The sequence below is a fragment of the Mercurialis annua genome, linkage group LG7 (assembly GCF_937616625.2).
Source record: "Mercurialis annua linkage group LG7, ddMerAnnu1.2, whole genome shotgun sequence".
In the NCBI taxonomy this organism is placed as follows: domain Eukaryota; kingdom Viridiplantae; phylum Streptophyta; class Magnoliopsida; order Malpighiales; family Euphorbiaceae; genus Mercurialis; species Mercurialis annua.
Genome location: NC_065576.1, coordinates 49,608,225 through 49,621,321, shown reverse-complemented (window position 1 = coordinate 49,621,321; position 13,097 = coordinate 49,608,225). Strand labels below are relative to the sequence as shown.

The window sequence follows — 13,097 nt, the reverse complement described above, 5'->3', positions numbered from 1 at the left end:
TTATCACACAGTTTAAGAAAAACAATCATTATTTATGAGTTTTGTAATTTTTTTCTTACTTTTCTTGTCATACATTTATTTAATATGAGGTTCACTTTCAATTTACTTATTATTGGATTTTAAATAGGGGTAATATAAAAAAGTTGAGTGTAAAAATTGTCATTTTTTGAAAGTGGATAAAAGTTTTGAAACCAAAAAAAATCTCAAAATGAACAACTTTATTGGAACGGAAGGAGTATATAATATTTTATTCCAACTAATTCATTAGATAATAAATCATTTTTATCTTATTTAACCATTAAAACATTTTAAATTGGACCGATGGAGCGCTGGAGTATAGTCTGTGCTGATGGGAAATAGATTGCGGACTTTAAAATTTTGAAACTATTATATTTTGCCAACGTGAGTTGACAAGAATGAAGCTTTTCCTTTTTGAACAAAACAAAATTAAACTTTTTGGGGTTAAAATTAACAATATTTAGCCTCTTTTGCAGGCTTTAATTTGTCAATGAATTGGAATTAATAATTTAATTTAAACAATCATGAAGTTAAATGGAATAGTCTACAGTACTAACTCGCTGCTCATTGTTGCTGATGCATAACGCGTAGGGAGGCGTGTTTATGAATGTTGTCCGGCACAGTGTGTGTATATATATAGGATAAATTACAGATATGGTGTATGAACTCTTTTAAATTTCTTCATTTTAATGTCTGAACTTTTATATTTTCTGTTTTGGGTTTCAACTTTTTAAAAATAAATCAAATGAGTTTTTTTATCTATTTTTTAATAGCTGGACTACTAATAAAGCTAAGACTTATTCTTAAGTTTGATATTTAATTCAAAATCACTAGATAAAATTGATAATTATAAAAACAATAATTAATATTTAAATTATATTTAGATTTATATTTAAAAAATATTCTAATTCGAATGACATCATCGACCTATCTAGCTAAATAATCAACTGATTGGAAATGTTTAGATAGGTGAGTCATCCCAGTCTATCTGCTAAAAAATAGATGGTCAAAGGATCTGATCCAATGACATCTTTAAAATTGACAAATTCTCTAATTTAAAGAATTTTGTCAATAGATCATATGAACTCTTTAAAATTCAAATTTATAATAGAGAGTGAAAATAACTCTTCACTCTCTACTTCATTTTCAAAAAGACAAAATTTGAAAATTTTAAATAAGTTGTTTATTTTCTCTTTTGAAATGTATTATATTAATTTTTAAAAAGTCCATTGAAATAAATTTAAATATATTACTCTTTATATTAAAAATGCTCTTTATTTTAACAATGCTCTTTAAGATAAAGAGCATCATCATTAAAGATTGTCTAAGAGATGAGTTGCCTATTCACTAAATATAGCCAATTAAATTAATATATATAACATAAAACAAGCTACATAATTAAATTACAATGACTTTCAATAAAAATCACAAATCCATCAAACTCACATATTCAACTTCATCACAGACAATTCTTTCGTGTTAAATCTTATTTTTATTATATTTAATTAATTAGGATCCCGATTTAATTTAGTCGAATCATATTCAATGATTTGTCGACTATTATAAAGGAAGAAGAAGAGGGCATTTGTGAGAGAAAAATACAAGAGAATGAGAAAGAAGCCTTAATTAAGAGGAGTCATTTTTGAAAAATTGGATACCAAGTGAAATTACTTAAACATGACTTAAATTGTTATAATTATTTTTCAAAAGTAGAGTATTTTATAAATAACCCATTAAAAATATTTATGTCTTTGATAGAACTAAAAAAATGGTGAAAAAATTGCAAATGAAAATAAAAATTGTGATTTTTTTTTCTGTAATATCCTCTTTTTGATAAAACAGTGTGTTTTGCGGCTGCTAAACTGTCATCACGGTAGCCACATTAGCTCGAAGCCACCGAATTTCAAACGGTGACATAATAAAAAAACCAAACATAGTGAATGAAATTGACAATTTTTAAAGGTCGTGATATAATTAAAAATTTATATAGAGGTAGTAATTCTATATATAATTAACCAAATATTTAAGGGAAAAGAGTCATTTATATCCCTAGTATTTGTCAATAGAATCAAGTGAGCCCCTAACGTCTTAAAAATGAACAATCATATCCCAATTTTGATCCATAAATGATACATTGGGAGTTTGGTTGTCAAAATCGTGGGGCCTGATTGTTTATTTTTAAGACATTAGGGGTATATTTGAACCTTTCGGACGTTAAGAACTTACTTGATCTTTGAGTCAAATTTTAAGGGCATAGATGATCTTTTTTAATAATTAATAATAAATTATTATGTATTGATGTGTATATAAACATAAAATTACTATTAGTTATTATATGTATATATATATATATATATTAAATAAAATGTAATAATAATTATTATGATTAAATTTAGATTATTATTATTAAAAATAAAAAACTATTAATGTAAGTTTGTGTTAGTGGCAGCGGTTCATAGTGGTGGTTAGCGATATTGGTGGTGTAAGAGTGTATACGAAAAAAAAATATTATGAAAAATGGTAACTTGTTAAGATTTTCTTTTAAAAATCCGTAAAAATTAAAAGTGTTATAAAAAAATGGATGGTAGATATGGTTGATATATAAATTTGAAGTTTGGAGACTGTTGCGTTTTAAACTTTAAGAGAGAGCAAGAGTAACATTTAGATACCGTTGATAAAAATTACCTAAATATCTTTTTCATTGAATAAAGAGTTAATTTGGTTCTAAATTTGTGGTTCGAGATGAAATAACTATTCACGTTTTGCCAGTTTGATTAGATCCTAAACTCTCTAAAATTATGTCCAATTATCCCTACCAACATAAACATTTTGGATATCATAGATGGACTTTATAGAAATAAAAAGTTATTTAATCTAATTTTAGAAAATTTAAAAATTGATTGATTAAAATAGTCGAAAATAAATTATTTAATTTTGAGTTACAACTTTCAAAATCGGGTTGATCTTTTACATTTTTATTATAATGAGGGAGAATTGAACATGATACTTAAATTGAATTACAATATCCCTATCACTCGGGCCCATCACTAGGAGAAATTTTTCGGTATACTTAATCCACCACGTCATTTGTGTACTAAGGCTATCACATTATAACACGTCATTAAAATGATGACAATTTTATAATATTTCTATTTAAAAATATAAATAAGTAACAAACAAATTTATAATATTGCCATCATTTTAATGACGTATCATAATATGATAAGTTTATTGTACGGATGACATGATGGACTGGGTCTATCTAAAAAACTTTCCATCGCTAGGGACTGGTGGGAAATAAACAGTGCCGATTTTAAGATTCTTCATCCATTATATTTCCAACATGGAGAATGAGAAGTTGAGAAGAAATAAACCTTAGAGACTAAATTTTTTTGCGGTTATTGAAATCATAGGCAGTTTACACTTTAATAACCAACTTTCCAACTTTCCATTAATTATATTTTGGTGATTTAATTTTTACTACCGTTACAACGAGGGTTACTTACCTATGAAGCACGGAAACTTCGACAAAGTTGCGTTTCCCGTTTCGGAAACGTTTCGGAAACCGGAAACTTTTGGACACCCGCACGAAACGTTTCGGGCCGTTTCCGTAAATTGTAAAAATTAATAATTTGTAAAAAAATTAAAATTATTGCCCACAAATAAAAAAATCTAACTAGTTACCCATAAATTTTACATTCGCATTGCCCACAATACATCAAATATACTTATTTGTGTTGAATTATATTATATTTTTTTATATATTTATAAAATTTTAAATATTTAGTATATTAGAATGAATTATTTTGTTAATTATCATAAATATTTAGATAGTATTTTTATAAATATATCCTTATATTTTTGTTATTTACACGTTTCCCCCACGTTTCGTGTCCTCCATTTTGAAAAACTTTCGTTTCCCCGTGTCCGTTTCGTATCGTTTCCGTTTCCCGTTTCCGTTTCCGTGCTACCTAGTTACTTACCCATTCAAAGTGAACTTTACTTACGTGGCAAAATATATAAACCCAATTGTACGTCCTTTGTGTGTCGATTTTCAAAGGTATGGAGTAGTATTTTGTGTCTGTTTTTTAATGATATAGTTTTTCGTGTATATATCGTTTTTTTCTAGTCATTTTGTTTATGCGGTATTTTAATGTGGCAAAATTCGGTTTAGAAAATAATTTATATTAGCACGTAAGTAAATCTTCTCCCGGAATGAATGAATAATATTCCGCTATATCGAGAAAAAATATTAGGTTATCAAAATATAGCAAATGAAACGTTGGTTACCAAAGTGTAAAAGGCCAATAGTACTTCATTGGTGCAAAATATTTTAACCAGAACCTTTTGCGATTACGCTTGACTTTGAGGCTTCATATATAGTAGACATTAATAGTCAGTTTGTTGAAGATCAAATTGGAGAATGTTAACAATAAGTCATCAATTAGAGTTGCACGAAACATCAGAGGAAGAGATTGAAGAACAAAAATGAGACATCTTCTTCCTGTTCTTGTTCGAAAGGTCTCATCATTTTGATAAAATCGAAGCTTAGTTGTCAAAATGTAATAATTGTTGCATGGATGATTATGATTATGAAACAGCAACAACGTTAAAACATGTTCTTGACATGAAAATTGGGCGTTGTTCTTCAACAAGAAGGAGCTGACGTCACAAGTTCTAAGTCAATCGAATTTTCTATACGATTAAATCCCAGGTGAGGTCTAGTATTCTACCGCATTAATCGTTTCTTGATTAGTACGTAGATGCATTAATTAATTAATTAATTAGTTGGTCCATTAATTTAATTAACTCTATTTAGTCTCTTTTGCAGGCTTTTTGTCAAAGAATCGGAATTGACACTTTCAACATTCATAAAAGGTTAAATGGCATAGTCTACGGTACTAATTGGCTGGCTCAGTCATGTAATCTCTCCATTCCGTTTTATTTAATTGTCCATTTAGTCAAATATATTTGTCTATAATCAGTTGTACATTTAAAATTTTAAATTAACTTTAGCTAATTATCTTTCAAATTTATTCCTCCCTATAACTCAATTTATAAAACATTTATTATATAATAGGGTTATATTAGTATTTGCTTTTATAATTTAAAACAAAAAGCCCACTTTTTTAATATGTACAATTTTAAATAAATAGACAATTAAATAAAAACGGAAAAAGTATAATATAACGAACTATCAACCAACAAGTTTATGCTTTTCTAGATAAATGAGAAACATTGCTCCACAGTTTTGTAATTAGTCAAATAATCATGATTTATTTCAATGAGTAATGAGACAATAATTAATCCAAACTCGTCAACTTTGCTCATTAACAATTTTTATAAACCGAATCAGAAATCGAACCGGCTTTATTGGGGGTTCATGGTTTAACCGGGTTCAACCAGATTTTTAAATTATAATAAATATAAATTATTTAAATCGAAAATATATGTATTATAAATAAAAAAATATGATACAATATTTAAATTAAATTATCTATTAAATTTTTTTATATAAAATATAATTATAAATTATTCATTTTTAAGAATATATAGAATAATTTAAATGAGAAAAAATTAGTTTTTTATTTTGATAATAATAATTATTAAAAAAACTTAGACAATTAAAGTTTATAAATAAAAAATAAGACAAAATATTTAAATAAACTTAAAGTTTATAAATAAAAATATGACGGAATATTTAAGTAGAAGTAATTACTGAACGTGTGAAATACAATTATAATTGATAAAAGTAGTGTATATAGAATAATCATATTTTATGAGAAAGAAAAAAATATAACTTTTAAAAAACATAACTTTTAATTTAACATGTCATCATATTTTAATTTTATAATATTTTAATGTAAGAAATATAATTATAATTTATAAATAATAATATTCAAGAATATACACCAGAATTATTTTATATGAAAGAGATAAATATATTATTTTTTTAATTTAATAATTATCAATTATTAAATTAGAAATATAATATAACATTTTATAAATAAAAAAATGATAACATATTTAAATAAAAAACTTATAATTTATTTTTTATGAAATATTATATTAAATAATTAATATTTAAGAATATGTAACTGTATTAGAAAGAGTGTAGTTATATTTTTTGAGTAAAAATATTTATTAATAAAAATTAAAATGTCATATGAGAGAGAATTAGTGTCTGTAAGAATAATTATTGTGTATAATAATTTATATGAGGGAGAATAAGAGGCATATGGGTGAGAAAAAAATAAAGACGCATGTTAGGGACCACAAAATGTTTTTCTGTAAAAAAAAAGTGTTTTTTTAACCATTTTTTGGAAAACCGGATTCGGACGATTTTTATGCTAAACCCGATTTTTCCGTTTAAATCCGGTTTTTGACCGATTTTTGAGCATTTCGATTTTAATAAGAAACTGGACCAAACACACAGCCGGTTCTCGGTTAACCTAGTCCGACCGGCCGGTCCGGTTCGATTTTCAAAATATTGCTCATAACATAAGTTTTTTTCGACATGTTTGAATTAGATATTATTTTAGTTTTGAAAAAAATTAATTATTTATTTTACTTTTTTAGAAAATTTTGTTTTAAGTATCTTTTATTACCTCCGTCCCAAAAAAAATAGTTCACTTTTTTTTTTCACATAGTTTAAAAAACACAATTAATATTTTATTTTTATAATTTTATTTTTATTTTTCTTATCATACTCTTATTGAATGCTATGACTAACTTATGTTTTAGGATAATGGCATTAAATGGTAAACTTTAACCAAGACAACATAAAAAAAAATCTAACATTTTAAATTGTGATTTATTAGAAATATAGACAACTATTTGGGACAAAAAATATGGACTATTATTTTATAATGAGCATTTGTTATTGTAATCATTATACTATGTTTAGTATTTTATTTTACTTAATGATATTATGTTAATAATTAATATATAAATTACAACAATAAATTTTTTATTATTATAAATAATAAAATATTTATTTTTGTTTTTTATTAAAAGTGAAAATAAAAAGCTAAAATTTTAAAATACTTATATAGCTATTAAAGTATCAAAAATATAATTTTATTTTAATCTAATATTATTGTTTTGAAATTTAACAAATTATTAATAAATTATACTCCCTTCGTACCAGTAGAGTTGTCAACTTTGAGACATTTTTTTGTCCTAAAACTCTTGTCCACTTTAAAAAAAGTAACTAATTTTTATATTCAAATTTTTTATATTTCCCTATTAAAAATCCCCTAAATGAGTAAATTAAAATAAATTGTAAGTGGACCCTATATTAAGGGTATAACAAGAAAAGTAAGAATTTTTTTTATAAAATTCATAAACAGTAATTATTTTTTTAAACTCTGTGATAAAAGTAAAGTGGACAACTTTATTGAAACGGAGCAAATATTAAAAGTAAAAGTAAAAATTTTATTTTTGAGAAATTATTAATATAAACTAGTTAATTAATTAAGCAATTACATAGGCAGAAAAGAAGTATGACATGACAGTCTAAAATGCTGTCACGACTTGAATTGTCGATTACTAATCTTAATAAGTAAAAAAAATACATTACAACAGCCTAAGAGACTACCACGAGTTAGGTCGTTATAAATTACATGAGTCTTCATAACAAACATCGATGAAAACATTATGCATAATTGATCTAAGTTTGTTACGGTGTAGTATCTAAATCAACTATCTATATCAACATGTTGAACATACATAATTTGTATTTTATCAATTATTATATTTGAAGTTTATCTAACTGAGACTTATTTTGGTGAAACAATTAAAACTCTTAACTGCATCATTTATATATATCAATTGTAGTCGAGTCTGTTTAGTTGATCTAACTGAGACTGATTTAATTCAAATGATAGCTATTGAATGAACTTTTTTTTATACAATCCTTTTATATAAAAAATATTAATTAAATAAAAAAATTAACATTTGGAAAGCGACACCGTTTGTAAAACCTCGTCACTAAAACGTCCCACGTGTAGTTTAAAGTATTTAAACCACAAGCGGAATACGTATGAGCAGAGCCAAGCCCAAGGGCCCAACAGCAAACAACAACAACTGACATTTTCCATTTTGGTATTTATTAGTAATTCAAAATAATTACGAATAGACGCACCACCCATATGACCGTTGCCTCAACGTTAAAAAACAACAAAATATTTGAAAAAGTTGAGCTCCTTTTGCCCCTCCCTCCTACTTACCGTTGCCAACGGCAACTCACTAACCCTACCCCTCTCTCCTTCATCACCACACCAGCCATGCAAACCTTCAAAGAAATTCAACTCAAAATCTAACTCACTTTCCCAACCAACCCAAAATCCCTCATTTTCTTTCCTGCATATTTCTTGATTTTCGGTTCTTGATTCTTGATCGAACGGCTTATATTGGGTTTTGTAATTCTTGAATTTGCAGCTATAATTCAAGAACGATTTGGGGAGTTTTCTCTCGTTTCTTGATTAAACCAAATATTCAGGTCCTTGACTTCTTTATAAGCCATGGCGGCACTGGCACCTGGAATTTTGTTGAAGCTTCTAAATGGGATGAACACAGGGACAAAACCCACAAGTGAACACCGGAGTTCACTTCTACAGGTGACTGATATTGTACCAGCTGATCTTGACGAGAAAAATCTCTGGCCTAAACATGGATTCTACATTAAAGTCTCTGATTCTTCTCATTCAATCTACGTTAGTCTTCCTTCTGAGCAACATGATTTTGTTCTTAGTGACAAAATGCAGCTAGGCCAATTCATCTACGTGGACAAACTAGAGCCAGGGTCACCAGTTCCGGTTGTTAAAGGCGCAAAACCACTCCCTGGGAGACACCCTTTTATCGGTACACCGGAGCCGTTAATGGGTCTGAGAGAAAAGGGAGAGAAAGCTGAGCAAAGCCTTAATTTGAGAGGTTCAATTCACAGAAGAGGCTCTTGGGGAATTGGAGGGGAAAATGGGGTTTCGTCTCCGATGATTATAAAGCCAGTTCCTCTAGACTTTGAACAATGCACGCCGGTTAAAGAACGGATAAGCTTTGGAAAATCAGCTTCTCCGATGATTAGAGGGCGAAGTGCCAGTGCAGGAATTAGGTGCTCATTTGGCGGTGGTTTACTGCATAAAATGGGTGATGGAAAAGCAGAGAGCCCTGCAGCATTACTTAGAAAAAGCTGTGTTATGGCAACTTCTGCATCAAAATTTCCGAGAAGCAAAAGTGTGTGTGAACGTGAAGCTAGAATCCCAATTAGTCCCTTCAACTCATCTGTAGGTACATTTTCCTCTATTTATTTTTTTGATAATGTGATAGATTATGTACTGTTCGAGTCTTCGAGACTTCCAATTGTCTGAAGATGATAAAAATAATTGTTGCCTTATAGGAAAAGAAAGGTTCAACTCCACCGCCAAGTATGAGGAGTGGAAGGGTTGTAGCTTGCCTCAAAATGGGCGGCGGAGATTCGCTGAATTCCAACTCAAACCCTGCACCAGAATTCCAGTCTCAGTCTGGTAATACAGCTTCAGATGATAGCACCAGTTTGCCCTTCAGTTTGCCGGGAAAATTGAGCATACTTGGCAAGGTGAACTCAAAACTCCTAACATACATTTTAGGGAAAACTACTATCATTTCTCCATTTCTAGAATTAAAATTATGGTTTATCTTTAGGTATGATAGCTGAAACCTCTCACAAGTGGATTCCAGTTAAATGGAACTAAATTATCAAATATATTTTTAACCATACTTTTTAAGCTATGTAGCACGTACACCATATGAGGAAACGGGACATGGCAAAATAGTATTATATTTGAAGTTTCTTTCCCGAAACGCCAAGTTTCCGACACATTTCCGAAAAGGAAAACATTGATTGAATGAAATGTCATGCTACTTAGTTTGAAGTAAAGAGACTTTGTTGTTGCTTTGCTCTTTTTGCTAATTTTTCTATATAACAGGAAGCTGTGCAACAGAGAGAAACAGCTCAGAAAATAGCCCTTCAGGCACTAAGAGAAGCTCAAGCTACAGAATCTTTAGTTCGATCTCTCAAGTACTAATTAATTAAGCTTCTCTTATTCTTTATTATGATCTTTCTTGAATCTTGGTGTTGAATTTTGAAATTAAATTGAATTACTATTTGCAGAATGTTTTCAAATTTGAGCAAGTCAGCTAGACCAGATGCTCCAGCAACCTGTTTCGACAAGTTCCTAGAATTCCATAATCAAATTGTGCAAGCTGTTACTGATGTGGTCTCAATACAAGCAGCTACAACTTCAGCTTCTGAGATTGCACAGAATCTGAAGCTCGAACAACAAGATAACAAAAAGCTTCAGCCTGAAGAGGAATTTCCCATCTTACACGAAATCATACACAACTCTATGGAGAATCAAGCCAAGAATTCAGAACTAAGTTCGTCGAAAAGAAGAACAGCTTTATACAAATCAATTGCTACATTTCCTGAAAGGTGTGAACAACAGAAGGCAAATTTCGGAAAGCTCCTACGGTCAAGTACTACTATGCAAAAGGCGGAGCGAAAAGGTTCATCTACGCCGCTTGGAAAATTTCCGCTTGAGGCAATCAATGAGAATGATGAAAACAAGAAACCTGCAGGAAATTGCAGTTTAAGCAATACAATAAGATTGGGGAAACAGATTGAAAGTGAAGCAGGAAATTGGTTTATGGAGTTTATAGAAAAGGCATTGGAAAATGGCATGAAGAATAAAGCCAAAGCAGTAAAAAATGGAGATGGTGATGCTAAGAAAGTTCCCCAGTCTCTAATCCTGAAAGTAATGAACTGGGTTGAAGTAGAACAATGTGACAGCAGTAAACGGCCAGTTCATCCTAAGGCGGCGCAGATAGCGCGAAAACTGAGAATTAAAATGAAGAATCCTTGAAAAAAAGAAGAAATATATTTGCAACTTGCTTAAGCCATTGTTTTGTGGAAATTATTTGCTGAACTTGACATTATTTGCACGTATAAAGAAGTAGAATTGCTGCATTATTTATTGATTCACAAATGTATTTTCTTGCATCAAATTTCTGCTATAAAAACAATGTCTGATTGGGTTCCTGCTGCTGATCTGTACTATCTTCTCTATTTCATCTACTTCCTCACTCCTATTTATTTTTTCACCAACCAGTCTCATGAGTATATAAATAAGCTCATTAATAATGTGAGAAACATAAAATTTAATAATTTATCCTATTTCAAACCTTTGACATAGATTGAAAAATCTATCACCACCATCCATAAATATTACTAGCTACTCTCTGTCCTACACTCCAGCAGCATTTCTATATGAAAAATATATATATTTTAAAAATTTAAGTTATTATTGAGATATTATTAGATTCATTTGTTGAATTTTGTTTTTATAATATCTCAATATAATTCAATAAATAATTTATTAGATAAATATGTATTTGGAAATTTAATAAATATTTCCTGCAGTCTATAATATTTGCCTCTTCACTTTATAATTTTAAAAGAGAATTTATTGTTATTTATTCAAATCTATCTCTTATTAATTTATTGAAAAATAATAACAAAATAATTATAAATGTCAACAAAATTCTAATATAGGATTAATTAATAGATATATTTAAAAGTTGAGATATAGTTATTGTTTTTTAAATTTATATATCAAAAGTTGTCAATTTTTAGGACTTAAATAGCAATTTGCCCCTTCAACTTGTAAACAATGGGCAATTAACATACAAATTAATTTTGTTGGCAAATCAGTACACGAACTTGTTAATTATAGGCAATTAGCCCATTTTGGCAAATTAACTTATAAGTTAAGGGGGCAAATTGCCAATTTAAGAGACAATTAACTTACAAATTGAGGGTGCAAATTGCTAAAATGGGGTAAATTGCCCATAATCATTAAGTTTGTGTACTGATTTGCCCACAAAATTAATATATGTGTTAATTGCTCATTGTTTGCAAGTTCGGGGGCATATTGCCACTTAAGTCCGATTTTTAGTATTGGTAAATTTGTAAGCTTGGTTTTTGAAAACATGTGTTCTCCATCTTTGAGTTAATTAAGGTTTTGTTTTGATTTTCTTAATGGCTAATCCCCTTAAAAAAACCACCACCTTTTAACCCTAATTTAATTGCACTCTCACGTTGTAAAACTACCAATTTTATCCAAATTACGACCTTTCGCTTTCAATTGCACCCTCAAATTTAAAAATTCACAGCTTTTCGTTTCAATTACACCCTCAAACATCAAATTAACCTTTTTTCCAATACTTCAAAGTTTAGCAAATATTATAAATAGTCCTTAATGTTATTTTTAAAACAAAAATACCATCTTTTCTAAAAAAAATTAAATTAATAATACTTTATTTAATATCCACAACACAAAAAAAAAACGGGTTCGGCTTTTCTCGTCTTCTCCAGATCGTCTTCTCCAGGTGGAGAAGACGACGAGGAGAATGTCGTCTTCTCCAAATGGAGAAGACCACTCGTCTTCTCCTTCTGGAGAAGGCAAAGGTCTTCTCCAAATGGAAAAGACCAAATTCTTCTCCATTGGAGAAGATGAATTGTTCATCTTTTCCAATGGAGAAGTTTGTCTTCTCTGAGACGAACTCAGATCTGAGTTCGTCTCGGAGAAGACGAGTGACGGAATTTTTTGCCGGGTTGACAGTCGGAGTACGAATAGGCGATTGTGGAAATAAAAATTTTAAAATTATTTATTTGGGATAAAACCGATTTAATATATTGAAATTTTATAATTAATAAAAAAGATACTAATAATTTGTTAGCATAATATTATTTATATAAAATAAAAAATTAGTATTAAATTTTATTATTTTTGAAAGAAGTGTTTTTTTATTCTAAATATAACATTAAGCATTATTTAGAATACATGTTAAAATGTAAAGTATTTATTTAAATATTTTCTAATGAAAAGAGGTCGATTTGATATTTAAGGGTGCAATTGAAAGTCAAAGGTTGTAATTTAGGTAAAATTGGTGGTTTTGCAACGTGAGGGTGAAATTGAATTGGGCTAAAAAATGAGAGTTTTTTTTGAGAGGATTAGCCTTTCTTAATTCACTTCTATTTT

The 13,097-nt window shown here is 28.8% G+C and overlaps 1 protein-coding gene across 1 annotated transcript; it reads left to right on the top strand.

Annotated features, from left to right (window-relative positions):
* The first annotated feature begins 8,172 nt into the window (after positions 1-8,172).
* On the top strand, positions 8,173-11,096 carry LOC126657538 (uncharacterized). Its single transcript, XM_050352243.2, has 4 exons — positions 8,173-9,302; positions 9,416-9,613; positions 9,984-10,075; positions 10,169-11,096. The coding sequence occupies exons 1-4, from the start codon at positions 8,544-8,546 to the stop codon at positions 10,917-10,919; spliced, it is 1,800 nt and encodes a 599-aa protein (XP_050208200.1). The 5' UTR covers positions 8,173-8,543; the 3' UTR covers positions 10,920-11,096.
* Positions 11,097-13,097: the final 2,001 nt, after the last annotated feature.

What these genes read in the sequence shown, in the direction of transcription:
- LOC126657538 (XM_050352243.2), top strand. Translation starts at nt 8,544, where the DNA reads ATGGCGGCACTGGCACCTGGAATTTTGTTGAAGCTTCTAAATGGGATG. An exon ending in TTAGTCCCTTCAACTCATCT is followed by an intron (nt 9,303 to 9,415) that starts GTAGGTACATTT and finishes GTTGCCTTATAG; the next exon opens with GAAAAGAAAGGTTCAACTCC. An exon ending in TCTTTAGTTCGATCTCTCAA is followed by an intron (nt 10,076 to 10,168) that starts GTACTAATTAAT and finishes TACTATTTGCAG; the next exon opens with AATGTTTTCAAATTTGAGCA.